Source organism: Megascapheus bottae, chromosome 7, assembly GCF_031878675.1.
Source record: "Megascapheus bottae isolate mThoBot1 chromosome 7, mThoBot2.hap1, whole genome shotgun sequence".
Lineage (NCBI taxonomy): Eukaryota > Metazoa > Chordata > Mammalia > Rodentia > Geomyidae > Megascapheus > Megascapheus bottae.
The window spans coordinates 2,398,439-2,420,540 of NC_143515.1; the positions used below are offsets into that span (position 1 = coordinate 2,398,439).

The following is a 22,102-nucleotide window of genomic DNA, read 5'->3' on the forward strand; positions in this document are numbered from 1 at the left end:
CACCAGATAGAAGGTGCATTACTTCACAAACATTGATGCCCTTTCTCATGTCTTGGTCCCCATTTCCCTCCCCACACCCCTGCCCCTCATCTTGTTTTCCCCCTTTCCCTATCCGATTTCAAATAACCAAACACGCATATATCCAATATATCAGATAACAAGGTGAAGTACTGTAACAATATGTGATAACCAAGGGACAGCAAAAGACATGAGAGATAATATAGTACATTAAGGACAACAATCACTCATTATATGGCTTTTGTTTCTATATACTGGAGGTCCTTTCATTTAGCGTCATACTATATGGCCTTATGTATTTAGGTTTGGTTCTATTGTAAATGTTTGCTAGGAGAGCCCAAGGTTTCTACTGATTATGACAAATGAGGGAAACCATTGAGCCTATGCTCCTTTGAGTCTGGCTTACTTCACTTAATATGATTTTTCTAAGTCTTTCCATTTCCTTAAAATTGGGCAATGTTGTTCTTTCTGACAGCAGCATAGAATTCCATTGTGTATAAAGACATCTTGTTGATCCACTCATCAACTGAGGGGCATCTGGGTTGGTTCCATATCTTTGCTATGTTAAATAGCACTGCAATGAACATTGTTGTGCTAGTGGATTTAGTATGTCCTTGTTTCTGGACAATTGGGTAAATGCCAAGTAGTGGAATTGCTGGATCATAGGGGAGCTCTATGTTTGGTCTTTTGAGGAAATTCCATACTGCTTTCCATAGTGGTTGAATGAGTTTGCACTCCCCCCAACTGTGTAATAGTTATCCCTCCTGGCAACATGCCAGCCAGCATCTGTTCCTATTAGATTTCTTAAGCATGGCCATTCTAACCGGAGGGAGGTGGAATCTTAGAGTTGTTTTGATTTGCATTTCTTTTATAGCCAGAGGTGTCAAGCATTTCTTCATTTGTCTATAAGCCATTCTTATTTCTTCCTCAGAGAAGACTCTCTTTAAGTCTTTGGCCCATATTTTAATGGTATGGTTGTTTTTTTGGAGATTAGTTTGGGAGTGATTCAATGTTTTGAGCTGTTGATATATTTTAGATATGAGGCCTTTGTTCGTTTTGTGGTTAGTGAAAATCTTCTCCCACTCTGTAGGCTTTCTAGTTAGTTTGCTAGTGATGTCCTTTGCCATACAGAAGCTCTGCAGTTTAATGCAGTCCCACTTTTCCAAACTTTCTCTGATTTGTTGTGTTTCTTGGTCCTTATTAAGAAAGTTTCAACCTGTGCCAAGGAGACTTAGTGTATCTCCTATTCCTTCTTGTAAAGTTTTCAGTGTGTCAGCTTTTACCTCCAGGTCTTTGATCCATTTGGAGTTAATCCTAGTGAAGGGTAACAAAGAAGAATCCAGCTTTAGTTTTCTGCAGGTGCTTAACCAGTTCTGCCAGCACCACTTGTTGAAGAGATTTTCTTTCTTCCATCTTATTTTTTTGCTCCTTTATCAAAGATTAGCTGTCCATTGGTCTGTAGGTTAATATCTGGGTTCTCAGTTCTATTCCATTGGTTTTCAGGCCTGTTCTTGTGCCAGTACCAAGCTGATTTGGTCACTATAGCTCTGTAATAGAGTCTAGAGTTTGGTATTGAAATTCCTCTTGTGCTGATAAGAATTGTTTTTGCTATGTGGGGTCTTTTATTATTCCATATGAAATTTTGGATTGCCTCTTCTGTTTCTTTAAAGAATGACATTGGGATAGTGATGAGTAATGTATTGAATTTGTAGCTAGCCCTTCACAAGATTGCCATTTACTCGATGTTAATTCTTCAAATCCAGGAGCATGGCAGGTTTTTCCATTTCCTCCATTCTGCTTTAATTTCCTTTTTCAGGATTTTAAAGTTTTCATCAAAAAGGTCCTTTCCATTCTTAGTTAATTCCTAGGTACTTTATTTTCTTTGAGGCTATTGCGAAAGGAGTTTCTTTCCTGATTGTTGCCTCGTTCCTCCAGTTGTTAGCATATAGGAAGGCCCCCATAAACAGACTGGAGTTGCCATCCTCATAGACTTCAAACTAAAATTAGTGAGAAGGTTATTACATTGTAATAAGAGGATATCTCTTTTCTGGCTTTTGGGTGGTTATTTGTGGATAAAAGTCTAACAGACTTTCCTGCCTGAGCCAGCTTCAAACCATGGTGCTCAGATCTCAGCCTCCTGAGTATCTAGGATGATGAGTGTGAGCCACCATTGATAGCATTTTTGTTAATGCAGAATTTTAATATCTTATTTCTGGCATATTTGAAGTGCTCATGGAAACCAGTGCTCTTTAAAACCCAAACCTCCATTCCTGGCCCCTCCTTCCTCTCCTATTAGAACCTGAAAAGAGCGGCTCTGCTGAGAAATATAGCCTCTGCGTTAGCAGCTACTAAATAAGAAAGCAGGTAGGAGTAGGAGAAAGACATTGATAGTACACAATACGTGTCATGTGTTTGGTTTTGTGAAGGCTCTCAGAAGTGACTTGGTCATTCTTATACTGACAGTTGTAGGCTTGTCTGTTGTGCCCTCAGGAAAGAGCTGAGCCTGTAACGAAGTCTGCATGATCCCTGAGTGGAGCCATGAAATGATTCAGAGCAAAAGGAAAGAAATAGCAAAGGGAATAAACCAGTAATTGTCAGGTGCCAGGATTAATCAACCCCTGATGGAGGAATGACAAGTATTCGAAACTGAAATGTATTACGGCATTCAGTGAAATGCTTTGTTCTTCTTCTCTTCCCTCCCTTCTCCCCAGGACTTGCAATATTTTTAGTGCACCGAATAATGAAAAACTAACTTTTTAATTATTAGTATGAACTTTATGGTTCATTGCTATCTTATACAGACAAGGGATTTTTGTTTGTTCTGGTGTCAAGAGACTTGAACTTAAAGCCTCACATCTCACTCAACTTGCTTGCTTGGTTGGCACTGTACCAGTAGAGCCATACCTCCAGCCTCCACTTCAGCCTGGTAATTTGGGAGATGGAATCTCTCAGACTTGTCTGCCCAGACTGACGTCAAACAGAAGTCCTCCAGATCTCAGCCTACTAGCTAGCTAGGATTACAGGTGTAAGCTATTGATACCTGGATACAATACCATATTTGCAATTTTGTTCCTACTAGACCCTGGATGCTTTTTTGTTGTTTTGTTTTGTAATGTTAAAAATGTCACTTCTTGACCCATGCATCTTCTGCCAGCATATTTTCCCACTAGCTTGGTGGTGTAAAAGGTAGGCATCTCCCCCTGCATGGCTCTTTTTGGCATGGGGTTAGTTCAGACAGGGAAATAAGGAAAGACATGGCGGTCCTTAGACCCATTGTTAATCTTTTGCTCTGAAGCCGTTTCTGAAGCACAGCCTCTGAGACGCGCCCAATTCCCTGTGGTCATGAGATGACATGTTTGCCTCGTGCTCTTATGCACTTGCTGAGATCTGTGCAGGTGGCACACCCCTGCACACTGGAGTCATGTCAAATGGCTTTGTAGTTTTCCAGAGGCTTTGTCTCTTCACCATAAAGTTGAAGCACTCGTGATCATCAACCCACAGAATCCTGTTTAAATGAGCCCACTAATGGGATCCCACTCTTGGTACACAAAAGGCCTTCAATAAAAGCTATGCCTAGCACTTCTCCTAGTGAGCAAGACTTCAAGCACGAGGGCTCCGTCATCATAAAAACAGCCACATGCAAATGCAAGTCACGGCCATTAAATGTCACTTCCAGCACAGGCTGCAAAAATATTTTATAAGTCACAAATGCATTTTATTATCTCCTTGGAAATAAGTCTGGGTCTGAATAATTTGAATAAGCAAATAAAATAAAAAGGCTTATAGCTTTAAAAGCTTTGAGGAACAAAACCATTTTCTAAAACACAGGCCCCAGCTTCCAGCCAGACCTCTTCTTCATTGGGTCAACTTGCCCTCCCCTTTGCACCTGTTTTCTCATATCTAATGGGAGTGTCTGTATCCTAAAGAAAACCACATCTTAATGCCGTGCCTTCCAGAGCCACAGTCTGCGGTTTGGTTCACAGAGATGTATACCATGGCAGAAACTGAGCATACATATCCTTGCATCTGTCGTTTTTAACTATAATTTTGTTGTTATTATGGAGCTGTTGTACAGAGGGGTGACCTTTTTATGTCAGGTCATAATTTTAGTATTTATTATTATTGTTATTTATTATTTATTTTACTATTATTTTTGAGCAATATCACCCTTTCCTTCACTTTCCCCTGCATCCTGAATCTGTTTTAAAGGAACCTGTACCTATAAAGTCCTCTCAGTAGGGTAAATTGCTTAGAATTTATATTTAGAGATGATTAATAGTTTCTTGGTAGGGTAAGATACCACTGTGTGAATTTTTTAGAAATTTTGTGAACATCATTACAAAACAATGGTAAAGTAGCTCATGTAATCCTAGATACTCAAGAGGCTAAGATCTGAGGACTGAAGTTCAAAACCAGCCCAAGCAGGGAGGCCCGTGAGACTCTTACCTCCACGTAACTACTAAAACCAGCTAGAATGGAAGGTGTGGCTTGAGTGGTAGAGCTCTAACATAGACTGAAAAACTGGAGGGAAAACACCCAGGTCCTGAGTTCAAGTCCCAGGACCAGAATACACATGCAAACATGCACGCCACACAGACACACACACTCACATATACACATAAACAAATGTGAATATTTGGCACTTGAGTCCTATGATTGATTTGTGGATTTACTGTTACTTGTGTTCTCTGTATTGTTTACATGTCCTCTGTCTGTGGTGTGCACTCTGAGTCCTAAGTGCCTATGTGTACTCAGTCTCTTCCCAGTTCTGCTCAGCGACATCACTGGTGGAAGAAAACTGACTGTGGTGTAAATCCTGGCAGCCCTCAGGTAGCAAGGGCCCACAGTAGTGCCTCTCTATGCCTTCCCTCCCTGGGGGCTATTTGTGAAACATTTCTCAGCATGCCTTAGAGTGTGGGAACACATTTAGTGTAATAATTCCTTTTGGAAGATTTGTTACAAGCTGCCGTTATTGTGAGTCATTACAAAACCCAGTAGAGAGCAGAAAAGGAGGAGGAGGAGAAGGGAAGAACATTCTTTGAGTACGGGTGCCCCACAATAGGTTAATTACATTTCATATGGAGTCCAATTAAACTTAAAGATGGAGTCAGCTGTTTTATGAGACCTTAGTCTTGCAGCTGATTTAATAATTTGCCCAATGAAGACTTAAAGATAGACTTTTCTGAAATGGAAATAAAAATGGCCTATAAACACATGAAGAAATGCTCAACATCTCTGGCCATAAAAGAACAACTTTGAGATTCCACCTTACTCCAGTTAGAATGGCCATGATCAAGAAATCTAATAACAGCAGATGCTGGAGGGGATGTGGCCAGGAGGGATCACTACTACAGCTACACTGTTGGTAGGAGTGCAAACTCGTTCAACCACTATGGAAAGCAAAAGACTAAACATAGAGCTCCCCTGTGACCCAGCAATTCTACTCCTTGGCATTTACCCAGTTGTTCTGAAACAAGGACGTACTAAAGCTACTAGCACAACAATGCTCATTGCAGCACTATTTACCATAGCTAAGATATGGAACTAACCCAGATGCCCCTCAACAGATGATTGGATGAAGAAGATGTGGTACTAATAATACACAATGGAATTCTTTTTTTTTTTTTTTTTTGCCAGTCCTGGGCTTGAGCGCAGGGCCTGAGCACTGTCCTTGGACTTTCTCAAGGTTAGAGCTCTACCACTTGAGCCTCAGCACCACTTCAGGCTTTTTTTTTTTTCTATGTATGTGGTACCGAGGAATCGAACCCGGGTCTTCATGCATGCTAGGCAAGCACTTTAACCACTAGGCCAAACTCCCGGCCTACACAATGGAATTCTATGCTGCCATCAGAAAGAATGACATCACCCTGTTCATACGGAAATGGAAAGACTTGGAAAAATAATATTAAATGAAGTAAGCCAGTCCCAAAGGAACCTAGGCTCCATGGTTTTTCTCATTTGTAATAATACACATTTAGGATTCTCCTAACAGGATCACAGTAGCTCAAAATCTGTATATATAAGGTTGTACAGGATGAGTCTAAGCAAAATGAACTCTAGTTAATCAAACAAGAGTATATTTTTGTGATTGCTGTTTGTAATGTACTATGAGAAGTTATTTTTTTCCTTTTTTTCCATTCATGGTTAATCTCATGAGGTTACTGTATCTGAATTTGTATACTTGTATACTATGTATACACTTACTTGTTTATTTCAAGTAGGGAAGGGAAGGGGGAAAACAAGATGACTGGGAGGGGAGAGGGAGGGGGACAAAAGCAGAAGAAGGAGTATCAAGGTTCCAGAAGTAATGTACCCATTACCTGACAAATGTAACTGTAACTCCTCTACACATTATCCCGACAATAAAACATAATAAAAATAAATAATTCGTCCAAGTTGGCTTACCTACTAATTAAGAAAGCGAATAACTGTGTTGGAAATGTATTTTAGTGCAGATATTTGCTTTGAGACGCTTACTATCATTGCTATACCTAATGAGAATTTGCATATATTTGCAATATATTTGCATATTTTGGGGGGGGGAACAATATTGAAGAGTGAATCTAGGGTCTCACACATACTAGCACTGGAGTTATGCCCCAATTCTGACATTTGAATACATTTGACAAAAATAACAGTGTTAAATTCTGTCGAGATTTTTGAAAGGATAGAATACTTCATTCTGTGTGTGTGTACGTGTGTCAGCGCGGGGCAGATGTGTTAGGATGAATGTTCTAGTACTAGAGCTGGCACTCAGGTCCTGAGCCTGGTGCTGTCCCTTAGCTTTTTTCACTCAAAGCTGGCACTCTTCCACTTGAGTCACTTTTCCACTTCCAGCATTTTCCCCCTGCAATAATAGTTTATTAGAGGTAACTAGTGATGGGTGATGTGCTGGGAAAGTTCAAGTAGGGATGAAGGTAAGTCAGAGAGGGCCAGCGAAGGTCAAACAAGCTAGCATGCTTGCAGAAGATGTAGGTGTGTGCCTAGTATGGTGCAAGGGTCCCAGGTTTTCAGGTGTTGCAGGGACAGTTTGGGCTTTGTATGAGTGACGGGTTTTCAAATCATGGCCAAACTCACAGCTGTGGGTAGATTGAGAATTCCAAGCAATGCATGCAGCAATGTTCTCTGTAAAGCCTATCCTAGGTGTCAAGCCACCTGAAGTGCACTGCAATGTGCCGGCCTATTTTTCCAGCCTCTTCTTGTTTTCATTCAGTCAATTACAGTTCTTCCATGGACATGCATTCCATTTGGGAAACTTGTGGGCCATGACGTGGGCCTAGTGATCTGGAAGCCTGAGGTGGCTCCTAGGAAGTTGCATTTTTTTTTCCAGTCCTGGGCTTGAGCTCAGGGTCTGAGCAATGTCCTTGGACTTTCTCAAGGCTAGAGCTCTACCACTTGAGCCTCAGCACCACTTCCGGCTTTTGTCGATGTATGTGGTACCAAGGAATCGAACCTGGGCATTCGTGCATGCTAGGCAAGCACTTTAACCACTAGGCCAAACTCCTGGCCCCAGGAAGTTGCATTTTACACACACGAGCTTGGAGATTTTCAGTATCAGACACATGCACTGGGAAATATGTCAAGGGTGCAGCATCTCTGCTGTCTGTTGGTACAAGAGAAAAGGACACACTCTTAATGATAGTAACAGCTCTCCCTAACTGCAGATCGCTTTGGTACCAGGTGCTATTGATGGTACATTTACCCTGTGGAAGTTCTGGGCATTTCATTACTCTTCATAAGTTTCTAATGGCAGGGACTGAAGAGGATGCAGGGTTAATTAAGCAGCACCAGGTCCCTCATTAGCAAGAGGTGTCCCCAGTGTTTTCCCAGTCATTTCCTCAGGTGCACAAAGGCTCATGGTGGCTATTATCCTTGGGTTATGAGGATGGCACATGTGGAGGCACCTGCTGGAGGGCCAGCCAAAAAATGTGGCACTTGGAAAAGCTCTCTGTGTTCTCCCCAAATATTTTGAACTTGCCTGAAATAAGTCTTTATAAGATTGTGATTGTCTACTGAGACTCTTCATTCTCAAGTGCTAGAACAGTTTGATAGGCAGGATAGAGCTCTGTCAATTTTATTTTTTGTTGTTGTTAGTTTTGTTTTTTACTGTTATTATAAAGGTGATGTACAGAGGGGTTGCATTTACATGTCAGGTAATGAGTACATTTTTTTGAACAGTGTCACCTCTTCCCTCTTTTTCTCCTAGTGTCCCCCTCCTGATGAACTCTTGTCAATATTAAAAACTTCAGTCCCTTTTTATTCCTTAAGAACAGAGAACAAGGCGGGAGTGAATCAGGAAGTCTGTATCTTTCTGCTGTCTGCCTCCACAGAGCTTAGAAGCCATGGGTAACTTGCTTCATTTGTTCCTCGTTTGTAAGAAGAGAGAATTGGAATTCCTGTAACATGGCCATGCATGGAAGAGATTTTATCTTTCCAAAAAGGAGAGAGAAAATATTCCCAACCAAAAGGACATTCTTTGGTTTGTGTCTGACAAAGTGTTCGTAAGCAACAAACTCATGATTCTACTGTTCATTTTCGGGGGGAGAAAAGTAGAAGAATAGAACTGTTTTGTTATTTTTCAGGTTTCTTTTTTCTTTTTCTTGTACAAAGTCTTGAATTCGGGGCATCAGCTTTCTTGCTCATGACTGATGCTCTTTACTTCAGCCATATCCTCGGAATGTTTTTTGTTGTTCACTGGAGATGTAGTCTCTAAGAATATTCTGTCCAGGATGGCTTCAAACTATACTCCTTTGGATCTCAGCCTCTTGAGTAGCTAGGATAACCAATGTGAGCCTTTGGTGCTGGTACCTGGTTCTGTTTATTCAGTAATTCTGTTGCCCTGAGTCATTTTCCCCAGCTTCATGGCTCTGACCAGACACACTTCTTCCCCGCCCTGCCTCAGCCCAGTACCTACGTAAAACAGCATCAAACTCCATCTATCTCATAGACTAATATTTGAATCAATTACAAAATTAGGAATAAGAAGTTTACTCCAACAAGAAAGGTAACCAACCTGGCAATGCTTTTTTAAGCATATAATACGCTAGAAACTCATAGCAATTCTCCCTGGATTAACTTGAACTCTTCTGAGAAAGCCAAAATATTTTGGGAAGTATATATACAGATATATTCATATATCTGTATATATCTGTATATAAATGTTTCCTTTGAAAAGTAATACACTGTTCATAAATAAATCCTACATGCTGATTTTTATTCAGTTCATTTGATATTTTAAATAAATTTCAGACTGATAAATTCAGTGTTTCTGTGATAGACATCATAAACATTTTCCCTTTTCCAAAAGCAATCTGGGGAGTGTACATTTGCTCTGTAGTTAATGCTGTGTTAAGTTGGCATAATGCAGGCACTGCAAATATTTGTAGAGCAAAGGGGGAAATTGCTTTATTTAAACCTTGTCAAGAGCAGAATAAAATGAGAAAATGCACACTGGAGTGAAAGACAACATAAAGATTTGTTTCTTTTTGTTTTATTATGGTAGGTCTGTGGTCTTAGCATTTTATTTACACACATGTCATATGTGTAATGAACACTAATAATTCTGTCTGAGTGTAGCTTGCTAGTAGTGTTTGTTGTATGAATAAAAGATGGACTCGTGTTTTCATCTCCACTGAAAAAATGTCATTTACTCAGCATGCAATATAGATACAGATGCACTAATTGTATTATCATTTGCCTGTTTACATAAGAATATGAATTAAGAACAAATAGATATTTTATTTAGTTAGGAAATGCTTCTGATGAAAACAAGTACCCTTGTTACTAGTTCTTTCCACTAATTATAAGATCAAGGAAATAAACAGGTTAGTTACAGCATCCATTTAATCTCTGCCATCTAACAATAGCACCTGGGCATATAAAGAATTCTGTGTGTGTGTGTGTGTGTGTGTGTGTGTGTGTGTGTGAGTAAGTGCTGTCCTGAGCTTTTTGCTCAAAGCTAGTGCTCTACCACTTGAACCACAGTTTGGATTCCAGATTTTATGGTGCTTAACTGAAGACCGAGCCAGTCTTGCTCAGGCTGGCTTTGAAAACCATGATCCTCAGATCTCAGCCTTAGTAGCTAGGATTGCAGGCGTGAGCCACAAGTATATATACATACACACATGCACACACACACACACACACACACACATATAGACACAGGTGTCTATATATGTATATATCACAGGTATATATATATATATACATATATATTTACCGATCTGTAATATGCTATTGAGTTTTTCCTCCACACCAACATTACACCGCAATCTTTATATCTGTTCCTCCAGCATAGCTAGGATATATAGGCAGGAGTCATCCAGTGTGGCTTGCTTGTTGAGATGGAGTGTCTTATTAACTCTCCCCACCCCGTAGACTGGTCTCAAATGCACATCCTCCCAATCTCCACCTCCCCTCGCCCCTCTGAGTAGCTGGGATTACAGGTGAGCCCTACCTTGACCAGCTCATTTCTACAATAACTTATTGGTATGTGACCTGTTTCTGAAGGTGAAATTGGTTTGCGTTTCATGCACACCTTCCATGCAGAGATGGAGGGTCATTTCCACCCTGTCTTTAGCCCTCCTGAAATTCATTAGCACCTGCTATCTGCAGCTAGGCATGGGATTTGCTGCCATGGACTGGATTGGCCCTCAGGAAGAGTTTGCTTTGGGAACATTTAGTATTTTTGGAGGCTCACCCAAGGTCTATCTACACGTAAATGAGTGTGTCTATAGAGATATTTATGTATTATATATAAGAGAATATTCTCATTGAAGGGTGGGTAAGAAGTTTGTGTGCCATGAATTCTTTACGAGATTACAAGGTGAACCTCCTTTATTTCCCACCAATCTGACATAAGATCACAGAGTACACAATGAACACTATATCCCAAACACAAGATCACAGGGGTGAGCAATAGTGTGTGTGTGTGTGTGTGTGTGTGTGTGTGTGTGTGTGTGTGTTGCTAAGCTTGATGCTTTCTAGGCTAGGTGTATTCAATACACTTTCATCTTCCATGTTTTCACCCTGCCATGGGTGTCCTAGAATGTAATACATCAAAACTTAAGAAATGTCCACAGGTATAAATGTCAAATGCACCCCTAATACAGAACTTAGCACAATCGTGGCATACATTTTAGGTAGCAGGTGTGGAAGACAACAACCACAAATGTTCAGGAAGTGTAATTTCAGACTTCACATAGTTTCCACGTTAAGATCTCCTGTCACTTTGTAGTTGGAAATTCAGTTGCAATGCAGACAGTCCTGTGAATTGATTAAGTTAGATAAAGTTGAACTTGCAGTTCTGATATTGGTTCATCGCTTCCCCTTTACGTACAACGGTCAGCACAGCCTCATGATGGGAGACTGTCCAGCTCTGGTTGGCATCTGTGTGTGTGCCAGTGTGTTGTGCCATCTGGGTGCAGGCTTCTCACCTAGTTCCCTGTTCTCCTCTGCCCACTGACATAACTGTGCTGAGATCCCTTCTATGTCTTTGGTATTCTCTCTGCCTTGGGGACCACACACAATCATGCCCCACTGCCATCAGGGCCAGAGGAAAATGGAATTATCCCAGTGTGACTGGTCCTCCGTGGTGGAGAATGCGAGAATGCTGCAAGACTGTAATGCCCCACAACTCCAAGTGCTTTGTGGGTCAGATAACTTCTACATTCAGTCCCCAAACACCTAAGGTTCTAGTGCACTGTCTTCCTAGGCTCAATGCCGCCCCTCCCCGAAGTGGGGGGATTGACAGGAATGGAAAGCTCATTAGAGCCCCAGCCCAGCACTTCACTCTTCTACTCCAGCCCCTACCCTCCTTTCCCATCAGAGTGGAAAGGCTCTCATTACCTCTTAGGCAGGAGGAAGCCAGTTCTGTACGTATTCTGTCCAGTCTTCATCCTTTCACATTTTCCTGAATGGAACCGCTAACTAACATGGCTGTCCTCAGTCTCCTTTATGACAGTTACCCTCTCTGGCTGTATTGTCTCCTCTGTAAACAGAAGTTCAGTGCATAAGAGGAATGGGTGGGGAGAGTCAACTGAGATTGGGTAGTATCGTGCAAGCATATATGCCTACTATATTCCTTTCTCACATTTTTTCCAGCTTCATGAATGGAGAAGTTCTAGAGCCACCTCCCAGTACCTCCGGTAGACCTCTTCCAGCTCCCCCGCTCCCCTGGCAGGGTTACCAGATATTTTAATCGCTTATAGAAAGTTACGCATCTGCAAAGAACTCACGTACACCCTCTTGCATATGCTAAATGATCTCTACAGGCTGTGTATAATACCTGAACAATGTAAATAGTTTTCATACTATGTTGGTTAGGGAATAATGAAAAGCAAAACAAAAAGAGGTCTGTCTAACCTTGGTACAAAGGTTAGAAATTACTTTCCATCCTCAGTTGATTCACTGCCCAGATGTTGACTGTATAGATGAAGAGGGATTACAGCATTTGATACATTCAGCACTGCTGCATACCCAGAATCCACTGCATACTAGGGTCTCAGAGCCTGAGACCAGTAGTTGAGTATGAATGCATAACAAGGTCATCATTATCATTCAGGTCTGAACACTAACACAGTGGCATCTTTTGTGCTACCATCCACAAGGGGACAGCCAAAGGTTGTAGCTTAAGCATTATGAGAATCAGACAATGTATAAGAACAAGTTTGTCCTAGAGACCTCAGAAATCACCTCTCCTCAGATTTGAAGCAGGAAAATTGGGCCAAAGTACAGGAGCAAACACATCTGATATACATCTAGATAACTCTGTAGTCCACTTGAATCCTTCCTGAGCCTCATTCCACATGCCCTAAGACAGTGTAACTCAGACATGGGGTAACTACATAGATGGAAAACCACCACCGCACCACCCAGGAGTTAGAGGGTGAAATTGCAAGGTCCATGCTGAGAAATACCTTGAGAAGTTTACCCTTTGTTAAAATATTCTAATCCCATTTTTTTTTGCCAGTCTTGGGCCTCGAACTCAGGGCCTGAGCACTGTCCTTGGGCTTTCTCAAGGCTAGAGCTCTACCACTTTAGCCACAGCACTACTTCCAGTTTTCTTTTTTCTGTGTATGTGGTACCAAGGAATCGAACCTGCGTCTTTGTGCATGCTAGGCAAACACTCTACCACTAGGCCAAACTCCTGGCCCCTCTAGTCCCTTTTGTAGTTCTATTTTAGTACAAAATATGTGCATTTGTTTGTATGTGTGTATATATAATGTACATAATATGTACTATATGTATAAATATAAGATATTCATATTAAAGCATAACACATACATATATGGATATGTATGTATATATCTATACATATATATTTATGCCTTCATGGTCTGGACTGAAAGAATTGGGAATTTAAATCAATAGTATTTTTTTTGTTTATACTTTTGTTACATAAGCATTTAAGTCTTAATTCTTACAAATTAAGTCAGTTCCACAAGGGCAAAGCATCAGGTGATACACACCCAACTTTACCTTAAGCATAGTATATATTTGCTAAACTAGGACCACATAAACCGTAGCAAGCGGATTGATGTAACAAATCCATTAGAAGACGTGTATGAGCCACTCAGTGTAGGACACATTTACTTTTCATGACTGAAGCACCAGAGACAAGGCTTTAATTGTAAGAGTTGGTTGGTGTTTATTAGCTTGACTCAGGTGTGTTAGTGTTTATCTAAACAGAGATGCTTCCGTTTAAGGTCATTTAAAGGCAGGGACAACTGGTTTATGCTCAAGTATATACTAAGGAACCACAGCTCACATGGTGAAGCTCATGTTGTTATGACTCCGTTCCACTTTTTCCAAATCTCCAGCTACACTGAAAAGTAATACTAACCAAGTTCCTTTTGACTCACCATGTGCTCATAACCACATCACATTTTCCATTCCTTTCCTAAGAAGGAATGATTAAACATTCATATGAATCTACTTGGTGGAGAAGCTGGGCTCCAAGGACTTACCCACAATTGCAAAGCAGTGGGATGTCTGCCCACTGGGCTTCTGGTCAACCACACATAGTTTTCACTCTCCAAAACCCATTGTAACTTGTGTCATTCTGCAACACGAGTACCTAGGCTAGGAATGGCAGCTATGACTAAACTCCCAAGCAGTGACAGCAGTCCCTTGACTGCTCACTGCCAGCCTGAATGGCACTCTGCCCAGTTCCCAAATCATGATGAGGTGCAACACTACACTGCTTCTCTAAGTAAGTGCCAGCCTCACTAGTACCCAGCCTCCCTGGAAGAGCCACCTGATGGCCACCTGTGCATCACCCCCACAAAGCCCACTTAACAGCACTTTGCAAAGCCCTCCCCCAAATCTTAAGGGTAGGTCTTCAACTGCACAGCTTCTCAAAGATCAGATATTGCTGTGGAAGTGACTTTACTGCTTTCACCATGAGCGTTTGCACATTGTTGGTACAGAGTGCAGTATTTGAATGCCAATTATTGTTAAAAAAAAATTGAATAGGCCTCTAAATCCAAAGCAGAGAAATGCTGCTCATGTAGCCAGTAGAACCTGACTCATGGGCAATTTGTCTTGTCTTTGCACAAATGATCCATGTCTGGAATCATTTCACTCCCCCTCCCCTCGGCTAATAGCTGCCCACATGGCTCGTGAAATTTTACCTTTTAAAGTATTTCTCATCTGCCCTCCTTCTTTAGCGCGCACGCACACACACATACACACACACACGCACACACACACACACAATATAAGCAATCATTTCTGTACTATAGAAGTGATCCAACCCAGGAAGGTAATGCCACCCACTTGTCACCACAGCCACCCCCATTCAGACTGGGCCCTGAGCACATTCTCACCCAGACTCGCGTGTGTCACCGCTGAAGATGGCAAACTGTCTTCAGCACCACTGAAGCATCAAAATTCAACCACCTCCTCCTCAGGGGACAGCCAAGGATTTCTTTATTCCCAATTTCTCCTCCGGGCACTCAGCAGGAAAGTATAGAGTCCTTTTGTCTCCTTTCTAGGCACTCTCAAGATCAGAGGCCTAGACACCACCAGCCTTTCATGAGAGGAAAAGTTTGCTGCCAGGTCCAGACACCAAGCTCTCTCCAGGGAATGCTAGGCATGGGGGTGGAGGGCGTGGTTCTTCCTACCATCCCCCTGTGAAAATCAGTTATGCTAGCAAGTATGAATTAGGATTTACGGGGTGGACAGTGGAATGTTAGGGGTTCACTTGGTCTGGTGAATTTAGGATGCTAGCCTGAAATGAAGCCTAACAGTTGTAACAGAGAGAAAGAAAATGCATAAAAATTTCAGACTTGGGACTTGCAAGCTTCCTGATGGACTAAAGGGAAAGAACAAAATACTGGACTGAGCTTTGTCTTCTCATAGGCTTGGTGAGGAAAGTATGTAGTAAAGTTTGGAGTGGAGAGGACTGAGATGATGCTGGACCTTTGGTGCATGAGACATTAGTGCTGTGCCTGGCGTATGACAGGGAGCTCATTCACTCTAGTAGCACCTGCCTAGAATAGTGACTTCAGCTAATAATAGAGACCCAGGCATCCCACAAGCTAACTGTGCATATACCTTGAGCTTCCCAGACACTCTTCTTTGGCTCAGAGGCATGGACAGCAAGACAAAAACCATCCACTTCAATCAACCAGGAACACTGGGTTGCCAATCCCAGAGCAAAGCATCCCCTCTATTCATTTGATCAATTGATTTCATAATTTCAGAAATATCCATTAGACATTAGAATGAGATATTCAGTATTCCCAGCCTTCAGGAAGCCCACAGTCAACCACACTGTCTCATGCTTAAGAATCTAGGTTTTAATAACAAAAGCCCCGACAGTGTTTACAACGTAGACACCCTTTGCTAAGCAAGGTCACTGGAGTCCTGGAGCTCTGGAACCCCAAGCCTAGCACAAAGAATCAAGATCACCACATCCTTTTGGATCACCCAGCCCTAAGAACAAGGGGGCCTCCTGCCTGTCTCCATACAGTCTACCTCCTTGGAGCCAAGTCTTGGCCCATCCTGCTTCCTAGAAAGGGGTCCATCCTTGTCACTGTCGCATGGCCTAAGTGCTCTGCAGCTTTATTGGCCATGTTGTGGACATCAACTTTAACAGGGGACTGAGTCTCAAAATCTGTGACTCAGCTGTCATGCTCTCCAGACTTTCTAACTCTTATAAAGTGTGACCAAGAAATGGAGACCATTTGTAAAGAAGGCTCCAAGGTTGGGAAGATCGAAGAGTTCCTGCAGAAGGAATTCCTCTAGGCAGACCAGTGGTTTTTCGCACATAATGGGCTAATTTTGGAAAAAATAATTCTTGAAAGAAAATGACTCCTGAAAGGCCATTAAGATACACAAGTACCTCGCTGTGGCTCACACTCTTACATGGTACTTATACACTAAGTCTTTATTAGTTTAATGTTAAAATAACTACTTAGATTTAGAACTAGTCAAGATATTTTTGACAAAAACCCCAGTATTTATCAGACTCATAGAAAACTCAGTCAACTGCCAGTTGTATAGATATATGGGTCAAAATGTGTGTGTGTGTGTGTGTGTGTGTGTGTGTGTCTGTGCATATGTGTATGAGTTTGTGTGTATGTGTGTGCATATGTGTACGAGTGTGTGTGTATGTGTGTTTCCAAGTCTCCATTCAAGAAAATTGGTGATTAAGCTTGTCAGCAACATCATTAAAGTGGCAAGGCCTAAAATTAACCTCTGTGTGCTTTTGAAAAAACCAGGAAGTTAGCTGCATTAACCGGAGCAGTACCACAACACTATTTACATTGCATAGTTTCATCTGACAGTGTGTGATAAATTATGCTTTTAGGAAACATAGTTTCTTGCATAACATGAAGGAGAAGTTAAACTGCACTATGTATCCATAAGGCAATAAGATTCTTTGTTTACATATGGGCATCTACTAACCTTCCTGGGATGAGAACAAAATTAAGATAATCATTTTTTTTCCTGGTATTAAGGAAGACTTGAACTCATGGCATCATGCTCTCACTTGGTTTTCTTAATTACAATTGGTACTTTACCACTTGAGCCAAGCTTCTTAACTGGCTTTTTTTTGCCAGTCCTGAGCTTGAGCTCAGGGCCTGAGCACTGTCCTTGGACTTTCTTAAGGCTAGCACTCTACCACTTGAGCCTCAGCACCACTTCCAGCTTTTTTCTATATATGTGGTATCGAGGAATTGAACCCGGGTCTTCATGCATGCTAGGCAAGCACTTTAACCACTAGGCCAAACTCCCGGCCCCTTAACTGGCTTTTTCACTGGTGAATCTTGGACTTCTCTTACCCTGGCTGACTTTGAAACCTAATTTTCTGGATATCAGACTCCTGAGCAGGTAGGATTCTAGGCATGAGCCAACAGCACCCAACTCAATCTCATTACTTTAGAATTTTGCCTGCATGAATAAAAGTTTTTAGAGGCTTTGTTAGATAGAGAGCCAAAGTAGGAGAAAGGGTGCAAAACGATGGGCCTCTTATATCTTTCTGGTGTCATGTACATGATACCATCTACCACGACTCATGGCATTAGGCAGAACAGAAGGCTCTGCTGACAATCAGTCATTATAATGGAGCTATGCTAGATTAGGAAATTTGCTTCACCTTTCCTTCCATGTGGAAAAGAATGATGCATGACGTAGGTATCAATGGCTCAGGCATGTGATCCCAGCTACTCTGGAGGCTTAGATCCAAAGAGTGCTATTTGAACCCGCTCAGGCAGGAAGATTGTAAGACGTCAATTAACCAGGATTGAACTCAGAGCCTTTCTTTCCCCCTTAGCTTTTTCAATCAAGGGTGGTGATCTACTGCTTGAGCCATGCCTCCACTTCCACTTCCAGCTGTTTTAAGTAGTTAATTGGAGATAAGTGTCTTTAGGACATTTCTGCCCAGACTGCTTTTGAACCATGATCCTCACATCTCAGCCTACTGAGTAAGTGACATTACAGGGATGAGCCACAAGCACTTGGCTTAGTTTACATTTTGTATTAGTATTCATTAGTTGTTGAAGATGATTTCATCATGACATGCCCATATATGTGCACAATTTAACTTGCTCACACCCACCCCCACTTCCAACAATGTCCTCCACCACCATTCCTCCCAGCCCAGATCAATTTCAGTAAGCTCCATTGTGCAAGGGATGTGGACCCAAGACCAGAGGTTTCTGGTTCTTTCTCAGCAGTGCAAATCTTGGCTGTATTCCTTGCATCATCTTCTTCCCCTCTTCAAACATGTCACCTAGGCTCTGGATTTTCAAAATATTCTCAAGCAAATGCTGAAATTAGAACCCCTCCTACCATTATTTTGCTGCTTCTTGGAGCAACTGTTCAGAGCAGGGAGACCAGGCAATGGTAATTCTCAGACAAAGCAGGAAGGTGGTGTCTCAATTTGCTTCTGCAGCCTAGGTGTGGAACAGGGAGGGATTCTTCTAGTCAGGGTCTGGGATCCTGACCTGGAGCCTCCGAAACCTTTGGAATTTTCTCAGGGGTTGAACTGTGCCTGTACTCGCATGCAAATATCTGGGGCTTATATAATGAACGACCTTTGTTCTTAATGTACTGTGTTATCTCTCATCTCTTTTGCCATCCCTTGGTTATCTCATATTGTTACAATATTTCACCTTTTTATCTGATATATTTTATATGTGCTTAATTGGTTATTTGAAATTGGATAGGGAAGGTGGGAAATCAAGATAAGCAGGGGGAGGGTGGGAGGGAAATGGGGACCATGTCATGAGAAAGGGTATCAATGTTTATGAAGTTATGCACCTTTTATCTGGTGAATATAATGTAACCCTTCTATTAATTACAATAAAAAATACTCCCCCCCCCCCAAAAATACCTGGGGCTTAAGCTCTGAGCATTGTTCTTTAGCTTTTTCACACTGGCACTCTACCACTTGACTCATAGCTCCATTTCCAGATTTTTGGTGGTTAATTAGAGAGAAGAAACTCATAGATTTGCCTCCTCAGGGTGACTTGAAATTGCAATCCTCATATCAGCCTTTTGAGTAGTGAGAATTACAAGCTTGAGCCACCAGATACTGGCTCCAGAATTATATTGTAATGTAATTATATAACTGTAATGCACACAACTGCAGATGAAATAGAATAATTGTTAAGGATATTTTTTTTAATTTCTAGTAGAAACTATGAGATACTAGACCTTTTTTGTGGAGTATAACAGCTTGAAGAATTCTCCTGAGTAGAGAGGCAAGGATGTAAGGAATGTCACTCAGAGATTGGCCTCTGCCTCCACTTTGGGGGACTGTCCATTAGCAGGTGTCAGTGAGATCTTCATAGAACTGGCAAATATGAATTTAGAAGCTTTGACAGTCATTGGATTTTGCCAGAACATCCAAGCATAGAAGGAAATATGAAAATATATCAGACAGTGAAAATTGGGAGGAAAGATCCCTTGCCACAGACAGCTTGAAGAGCCTAATTTGGAAAATACAACATCAGTTGGCAGGAGCAGATGAGAGCACAGGTTTGTGTTAGAAGTGTGGGCTGCTGAATCAAGTAGAACATTATGTGTGTGTGCGTGTGTGTGTGCGTGTGTGTGTGTGTGTGTGTGATATCTGATGATTTCTGTTGCTGTGGTTTTTGAGCAGGTTACTTAAACTCTCTGGGCCTCATTTTCATAGCTTAAAAATTGGATATGACTGTTTTCTGTTTTAATCCATGCTGAAAAAGACCAAACAAGACAACCCTGAAGCTAAGTACAAAGCCTGGAATAAGGCAAGTGAACCACTGGCTTCCCCCATCCCAACCCCGAGGTTCATATCCTGGTATTTAGTCTTGATTGCAGAAGGATGAAAGTGTAATCTGGAGACAGGGTTGGATTCAATCCCCCCTCCCTGGAATAACACTTGCCAATAGCACCAATACCAAGTGTTGCTTTGTTTGGTGCTACTGGTGGAGTTCTGGCATGTTCTAGCAACCCTCTGGCTTGGGTGAGACCATGAGCAAGCAAATCTGGTGACTACCTCTTAACAGTGTACACTTCTGCCATAAAATTCAGGAGCTCAAAGTTGGTTGCCTAGGACGTAGGCCTGTAATCTTAACTATTCAAGAGGCTGAGATCTGAAGATGCCAGTTCAAAGCTAGCTTCAGCATAGAAGTCTGTGAGACTGTTACCTCTAACGTCTATGAGACTCCTATCTCCAAGTTGTAAAATGCCAGCCTTGAGGGGAAAAATGGTAAAGACGGGCAGTTCTGGCATCCTGTGCTTGTGCGCGCGCGCACACACACACACAAGGTCCTTGGGGTAGGAGGACTGACAGACATAGGAACATACATACAACTGTGCCCCCTTCTCCCATCTGGTTCATCAAATTCTAACTTCACCAAGTCAGCTTCTGGGCACATGTGTTAAGCTCTCAGAGTGAGGACACAAACCTTCTTCTGAGATTCCTAGGAACGACTTTTTGGTCTCCAGGCTGTCATCTGTGGTGGCAAGATTGCTGGATGCTTAGAGATCAAGAGACCAGGCAAGGTCTATAGGATCCCTGAATTTAGGTCCTGGATGTTTTGCCCTCCCCTCCCAGCACTGCCCACACTAGCTGCCCCCAGCAGGGACTGAGCAGGCTTCCCATGCAGATTAACATAGCCCCTGGCTGTTTTGCAGGTCCTTCCCAACTGCCCAGCGCTCCAGAACACCAAGGAGGCGCCGGCCCTAGACCTTGCCATGAAGCCACACCTGAAGCAATGGAGACAACGCATGCTCTTTGGAATCTTTGTCTGGGGACTTCTCTTCTTGGTCATCTTCATCTACTTCACAGACAGCAACCCTGCGGAGCCCGCGCCCAGCTCCTTCTCCTTCCTGGAGACCAGGAGGCTGGAGCCCATCCAGGGCAGGCAGCGAGCCATCATGGGCGCCATGCAGGAGCCCTTCTCACCAGGGAGCTTGGATGCCAACAAGGCGCCACGGGCCGAGCCCCCCGTAGGTCCTTTTCACGCCGGACCCGGGGACCCACAGACATGGGAGCAGGCCCCAGCTGGCTTTGGCAAGGCAGAGTTGTTTTCGTCCCACGTTAGGAGGAAATCTCAAAGCGAGGTCTACCCTGAGGACGACGACTACTTCTTCGCTGTGGGTCACCCAGGGTGGCAAAGCCATCTGCCAGGGACATTAGGATTGCCGTCCCCCGGGGAGCCACCCCAGCGGCGGGCAGCCCCTAGGAGGCTCCGGGTGAAGAGGAGATGGAGCCAGGCCTCCGAAGAGGAGGGAGAGGATGGGGATCGGCTGTCAGCCTCCATGTCCCGGGCCTTCCTGTACCGGCTCTGGAAAGGCAACGTGTCATCGCGCATGCTGGTCCCGCGCCTGCAGAAGGCAATGCGGGATTACATGGCCTCCAACAAGCACGGGGTGCGCTTCCCAGCCCCGCGCCAGGCCCGCCGCAGCCGCAGCCGGACCGAGCTGCTGTGCGAGCTGCGGCGTCGGGGCCGCGTGCGCACCCTGGATGGGACCGAGGCGCCCTTCTCCGCGCTGGGCTGGCGCCTGCTGGTGCCTGCCGTGCCCCTTGGCCGCCAGCTGCACCCACGCGGCCTGCGCAGCTGCGCCGTGGTCATGTCGGCCGGTGCCATCCTCAACTCCTCGCTGGGAGAGGAGATAGGTGAGTCCCACCCCGGGGAGGTCTGCAGGCAGGAGTGGCGCCCCAGGATGCGCGGTGGCCTGGCTCTGAGCAGGGGTTGAGTTCACTGGAAGCCCTAAGGGTTCTTCTCTCGCCCCACCGCACCGCAGCTGTGAGCCAGGCTGGGAATCCGAGGTGATGGACTCTTAGGGGGAAATCGTGGAGCAGGATCTCAGGACTTGGCACTTTGTGGCAATAGCGTCATCACTGCCCTTTGGCACAGGCCTTTCCGTTGCCCATGTCTCAGACATCCTGCACAGAAACTGTGGTGGACCTTAATAGCCTTCCAGAATGGCCCAAAACACCAGAAGGCCCATCTTGGAAGGTGTCAGAGGAAACAGAGGACAAGGAGTAGGTAGTTATTGCGGATGGCGTGTCCTAAGAGGTCACCGGAGATGTCCCCCCTCCCCCATTATGGGACCCTGTGCTTACTAGGCTGGTGCTTTACCA

At 43.3% G+C, this 22,102-nt stretch overlaps 1 protein-coding gene across 1 annotated transcript in view; it reads left to right on the forward strand.

Moving 5' to 3' along the window:
* Positions 1 to 22,102, forward strand: part of St6gal2 (ST6 beta-galactoside alpha-2,6-sialyltransferase 2) — a 77,747-nt gene that overhangs the window by 17,022 nt on the left and 38,623 nt on the right. Inside the window, exon 2 of the mRNA XM_090336285.1 lies at positions 20,650 to 21,634. Within this exon, the coding sequence (XP_090192411.1) occupies positions 20,710 to 21,634 (925 nt within the window). The 5' untranslated portion in view covers positions 20,650 to 20,709. The remainder of the gene's footprint in view (positions 1 to 20,649; positions 21,635 to 22,102) is intronic.